Source organism: Etheostoma spectabile, chromosome 1 (genome assembly GCF_008692095.1).
Source record: "Etheostoma spectabile isolate EspeVRDwgs_2016 chromosome 1, UIUC_Espe_1.0, whole genome shotgun sequence".
Lineage (NCBI taxonomy): Eukaryota > Metazoa > Chordata > Actinopteri > Perciformes > Percidae > Etheostoma > Etheostoma spectabile.
The window spans coordinates 16,141,247-16,147,446 of NC_045733.1; the positions used below are offsets into that span (position 1 = coordinate 16,141,247).

At 39.9% G+C, this 6,200-nt stretch overlaps 2 protein-coding genes across 7 annotated transcripts in view; both read right to left on the reverse strand.

Moving 5' to 3' along the window:
* phka2 (phosphorylase kinase, alpha 2 (liver)) overlaps positions 1-6,200 on the reverse strand; it is an 18,111-nt gene that overhangs the window by 10,702 nt on the left and 1,209 nt on the right. For all 6 annotated transcript variants that reach the window (XM_032512777.1, XM_032512788.1, XM_032512814.1 and 3 more), the window contains 10 exons: positions 5,484-5,642; positions 4,488-4,535; positions 2,350-2,518; positions 2,052-2,134; positions 1,701-1,781; positions 1,457-1,555; positions 1,219-1,365; positions 1,051-1,104; positions 667-789; positions 447-542 (listed from right to left, as the gene is read on the reverse strand). In XM_032512777.1, the coding sequence (XP_032368668.1) occupies positions 447-542; positions 667-789; positions 1,051-1,104; positions 1,219-1,365; positions 1,457-1,555; positions 1,701-1,781; positions 2,052-2,134; positions 2,350-2,518; positions 4,488-4,535; positions 5,484-5,642 (1,059 nt within the window). The remainder of the gene's footprint in view (positions 1-446; positions 543-666; positions 790-1,050; positions 1,105-1,218; positions 1,366-1,456; positions 1,556-1,700; positions 1,782-2,051; positions 2,135-2,349; positions 2,519-4,487; positions 4,536-5,483; positions 5,643-6,200) is intronic.
* The window catches only part of zrsr2 (zinc finger (CCCH type), RNA-binding motif and serine/arginine rich 2), a 24,648-nt gene that overhangs the window by 3,786 nt on the left and 14,662 nt on the right, over positions 1-6,200 (reverse strand). The window lies entirely within an intron of this gene.

The window sequence follows — 6,200 nt, forward strand, 5'->3', positions numbered from 1 at the left end:
ACACACACACACACACAGGGAAGTGCAGCAGCACACACACGTACAACATTAAAAAATAACAATATTACAATGCAAATCGGCCATCATAATAGCAACGCGCCACGGTACAAGCGCACCTGGGTTTTAAAGGGAATGGGAGATGACATGAATGGTTTATTGCATGTTACGCCAAAAACACATCTATGAATTAATGAAGACATTAAGTACAACCTATTTGAACCATGTGCCCAGCGCACAGACCCTTTTATCCACCATCAAACTAGCAAAAGTGGATTTGGACAAGCCCTAAATTCACCGGCGCTATGCGCTTCACATTGTGCACTTAGTTCGTTACAATAGGGCCCTTAATCTCAAATCTTTCTTTGTAGGTTTTGTCAGACCTTGCAACTACAGTGTGACTAGAATAAAGGTTTATCTGTTATACTTGGCCTATTGAAGTGGGATACCTTGTCAGGAGGTACAGCATAAAGTTCAGGCAACAGTTTGATGCCATTCTTCCCTCTGATCAAAACACCTTCCAGTGCCTCACGGTACTCCTGTACCTGTGCAATGCACACAGTCATTTGTTCATTATTATTATAAAAATCTGCAGCAAAAGTCATTCAGAGTAGCTCAATGACTGTGTGAATACAGTAGAAACTGGACTAGTGTGTTTGGTTTTATTACCTGCACTTGATCTCCAGTAAAGATACCGTCAAGGATGAGGTAGGTCCAGAACACGGGCCACTCACATTCAATGTTCTCAAACAACTTCAGCTCTGCAGGATCGTAGTGCAGCCGAGATGGGTCCTAGTGAGAAAAACAGCCAGGGACTACAGTAGATCCTTAGAGCTCAAATTATACAATACACCATTATCTTACAATAGGAAAGCAATCATCATCGCTAATCATAAACGCTGTGACATCCACTCAAAAGGTGCACTTCTCTCATTTCAAACTTAAGGTGCTGAGTGTTTATCTGTAAGACAAACACTTATTTTGTATCAGCGGAATAATTTTTATATATTATAAATCCCAGCACTTCCATTTTCAATATGCAGAATATCTTACCTCTTTTGGACAACGATATCCATCCCTGATGAAGCGGCAGCAGCCATAGCGACCCTGAAATTACACCAAAGAGTGGAAATGTTAGCATGATACAAGGAGAAAAACGTACAGGGGAAAATATTGAACTGTGTAGCATTTCTGTGCAGAGTGTGTTTTGTCTTGCTGTACCTGCAGTTTTGTTATGATTTCCGACTTAGTAATGGCCACCAGCTCAGCATTCTCTACAGCAAAGGCAGGAAAGGAAATGACAGACAGAAGACCGGCGTCTATCTCCTTTGAAGTTGAAGCTCTTGGCAGCATGGAGCACAGGATGGACTGAGGGAAAGGGAAAACACACCGACATACTCAGCATAAGAAAGATGAGCAGACATGATGCTGAGATGGCTGGAGGCAAAGCTAACAGTACCTGACAATGTTCCACTTCATCAGGCAAAACATGTATGACTGACTTTGGCCCTCCATGGGCACCAAAAAGATCCAGCTCATCTATGGCCTCCAGAGCGGCCTGCAAACCCCCCCAAACACACACACACACACACACACACACACACACACACACACACACACACACACACACAAACAGAAATACACTCTCCTCTTTCGGTCTATATGTATAGTATATTATAAATGTGGACAATAATAACCTGTACCTTAGCAATTCCTACAGAGCTGCCATTGAGCTCGGGGATGCCTTGATTGGTCTTGTCACCTCGTTCCCACATCCCATAATCCTACAGAGGAACAAAAGGTAATGACTCTCTGCACTGTGGTCGGGATGTGACCTTTAAAAGAGTACTCCACCGATTAAGCATTTCACTACTATAATAGATGAGATTTGCAATGAAGATTCAACGCAGCAGCATGAAAGATATTGTCTTTTTTGTATTCCGTCTATTCTAATACCTTGTCAAAACCATGCGCCTACATTACCCAGAATTCAACTCGACCACCGACAACTCAGATGGAGATTCAAGTTTGTTATGCTAGTAGCTGTTACTCACCGCCACTTTGTAGGCAGCCTCTATGTAGAAGACCAGGTTTTGGATAAAGACCACCTCATCCAGGTTTGAGATGATGCGAAGACCTGCGTGATAATGTGGCACACTCAGTGTTTTTTGATACTATGCCAGCATCAGAAATGTGTAAATCCATACCTATGTGTAACATCTTTAAACCAAAGATAATCTTAGGAAATAGAAAATGGGTAAAAACTAATGAATACACTAAAACAATTTACTGTAAGAACACAGAACACAAAAAAGCAACACATGTAAACACCACTCTGCATTACTCCTGTACCTGAGGCTGTCATCTGTGCCAGCATCAGCAGGTAAATGGATGTGGCATCCACCTGGAGATGGCCCCACTGGTCGTCCCCGACCACCGTGGCACAGGTTGGAGTATCATATTTGGCATGCAAGCAATCCTTTGTACTCTGGGTCTGTTTGAACTTCTCCACCTTGGCCACCTGAAGGAATATGAACATGTAAATATGCATAGACACACAAAAAACAATCAGGGGTGTTTGTCTGGGCCAGAAGGGACCAAAAAGCAAAAAGGCAGGATTACCATGAAAAGTCAGACTCCTAAATGAAGATTTTCTTTTTTTGTTGAGTATTTTTGGGAGTGTTTTAGCCATTAGAGAGCAGAAAGGAAACCAGAAGAAAGAGATGAAGGGTGACATGCAACTAAAAGGTCTCCAACATACAGATTTTCCGCAAAAAAATGGTTTAAAGAATAAAAAGGACAGATAGATAAATCCCAATGAGTGTGTTTACATGCATTCTAGAATCCCACTAATGCGCCATATCCTGTTAAAGGAGAATTCCAACACGTAGCTCTGTTGTTGTAAATTTGGACTGCTGTCAGTAGCAAGAAAAACAAAACCAATCAGTGCTGTCTACACCGTGTTATCCTCCTGCTAGAGTTAGCACCCAACAGCCTTAAACAGTTGTTTTTAGCCTCTAAACAAGTTCAAAATCTCATTAGAAGTGCCTACCCATGTCAAGTGATTCCTTTTGAGCATATGCTTATTTTTTAAAAGTAAGTAGCAACTAGCAGGATATAAGTTATAATTGAGGTAAGTTTGGAGACATTACCTTATTTAATCATTAAATTGATAGCCTACATATTTTTGTTTATCTTTTTTCTGTGTTGTAGTTTGTAGACGGTTCCTAAGATCTCAACTGCCGTCTCAACACAGGAACTAAACAGCTGAATTAGCACAACTTTCAAGCATATCTTTCACATCTACAGCCGTCAGATTCACTGTGTTCACTCTGACGAAATCACTTCACATGGGTAGACACTTTTAATGAATGTAAAATAAACTAATGAATGTAAATGTGCTGTATTTATATAGCGCTTTTCCAGTCTTAACAACCGCTCAAAGCGCTTTTACATCTACAGGATACATTCACACACTGTGGCCGGGGCTGCCGTACAAGGTGCCACCGGCTCATCAGATAAACATTCATACACATTCACACTCCGATGCGCAACTTGGGGTTCAGTGTCTTGCCCAAGGACACTGCAACAATGACTGCAGGGGCGGGGATCAAACCACCAACCTTCCAACTGGTAGCCAAACGCTCTACCACTGATCCACAGCCGCCCACAGCCGACTTGAACATGTTAAGATGCTAAAAACACGTTTATAACTTGCCCTGTTTAAGCCTGTTGGGTGCTAACGCTAGCAGGAGGATAAAACGGTGTAGGCAGCACCGATTGTTTTCATTTTTCTCTTTACTGACAGCACTCCACATTTACAACCAACAGATCTACGTGTTGGAATTGACCAGAATTCTACTTTATTGATCATATGCGGGACATAGAAAAATATAATCTGGTTATTCGTATCCATATTTACATGATTAGACAAGAAATTTTTCAATTTCCTTGTGGGAGTCATCCCAAAAGGATCAATAAAGAGAAGTCTAAGTCTAAGTCTAAGCATAAAGGTTTCTGATGACTGTCTGCTGTTTTTGACTCCTCAACATGTCAAGAGTAAGTTCTTTAGGCCTACTGATGACAACATCTCAGGAGCAGAGGATGAAACATTTAACACTCTGCTGGGAATTTGGCATCTTTATCTTATTTCCAGTTATGGAAGATAAGAGTAACCAACAACACTTTCACTGCAGCCAGGCTTTCGCTATCACTTTTACTTCAAAATGTAGATCACCAACATACTGTCAATTATTAGTTTGTTTATCTTTCTGACTAACTGCCGACGTCACAGAGTTTGACTTGCCTGAGCACATAGGAGCAGACTGTGGTCACAAACCTGTTTGCATAAAGTACCCCAGATAACACATTGTGTTTTCTCAGAACCTGAACACATGCGTTTTGGATTTTCTCCCACAAGGATTTGATGTTTCAATGTGCAAACACAAGTGAACATGTACACATGTAATGTAAGCACAGGGGTTTCTTACCTGTCTCATCATGCACTGCAGAAGTCCCTGCATCAGCTTTACCACACTCTGGCAACAAATAACAACACCATCAGTAAACTACAAAAGTTTTACAAAAAAAACACTGCAATCCAAATCATTTTCTATTTTCAGAAGAGCTGGAAATCACAAATCACTTTGCCGATTCTAATCCCTTTGTTCAGTTCAGTTAAAAGATTTGTAGTCACTGACTTTTGTTTGTCAGACATTGAACACATCACCGTTCAAAGGCACTTCAGTACATGCAACAATAACTGATGATTAAAACAAGAACTGCAATTAATCATTTACTTTTTACTGAATAGATATCTCAATCATTGTATAAAATGAATTGATCTACTGTTAATCATTAAATCTATCAAATGACTTAATGTTACAAAAGCTAAAAAGTTGTTTTTAATTAGCTTGCAGCCAAGAATCTAAATTGCCATTTGTAAATATGACAAATACAGTATTAAAAAAATAAAAATGTCCAACTTTGTGAAATTGTAACCAGCCAATACATTTTTATTTTGTCTTAACTACTTTAATTGTCTCAATTTATTATAAGACAGATTCTATTTTAACAAATGGATTAATTCAATCAACAATTGAATTGATAATGTGAATTGATAATTGAAACGTTTTAGCACTGACTCAATTTTTTTATTAATTTCTATTTTATTTATGTGAGATCCGTCACAGTTTAGCAAGAATTGTAGTCATTGAGATATTAAGATACTTTATATTCCCATTCAATTTGGTGCAGAAAATATCAATTTCAGATTTAAATATTTTGTTTTGGATAAATGTGATTACATTGTAGTATAACTGTAGCCTTAATAATAAGAATGTGATGCGGCACAGACCAAAAGCTTGCTTCTTTAAAATATCTGAGCTTCCATAACCGGTAGAAAAAACAGGCACCGCTGTGAACATTAACCCTCACTCACTCTCTCTCTCTCTCTTTCTCTCTCTCTCTCTCTGCAACAAACACACCTGCTCCAGCTCGTAGGCCTTGGCCTTGTCTTCATCGCGGTCTGCGTTCTTGCGGTAGGCCATGCCCAGCCCCCACACAGCCAGGACACTGTACACATTGTCCCTCACCCAGGCATCCTTCTTCTGGGCACTGGCAGGCAGAAGTCCTGTCACTGGGTTCTGAAACCATCACACACGCAAGACCTTCACTTACAGTAGGGACAGGGTGGGCGTGACAAAGAAAAGCAGCAAATCCTCACGTCCGAGAAGCTGACGCCTGTTTCACGTTTTTGTTCGTGAAATTGATTCAACCGTTTAATCAGTTTTTAAAATAGTTGACAGTTACTTTTTCTGTTGATTGCGCACAGACAATTATTCCAACTAGTAGTTTCAACTCTGAATGATTGAATCTGTGTTACTGTTAATGGTGTGTTGTTATTATTTTTAAAATACTAGCATTGAGCATTAATAAAAATATAAAGCAGAAGAGTGTGCAAATAAAACATGAGCAAAGTAACAGGTGTCTATCAACGAAAGTGAATGTGATTTTAAGTTGGGTTAGTGCTTTGATAACGCAGAATTTGATATAGTTTCAGTTATTGGTTAAAGAACCTGAGACCTGTCCCCTCCTCTGAAACCAGACCTACATCCTGGCATGTGCATGCTTTGTGAGGAACGTTGGCACAGTTTCCCATCGGCTGTGAACCCTCTGGGTCACACGTTTAAACTTAGACAGCT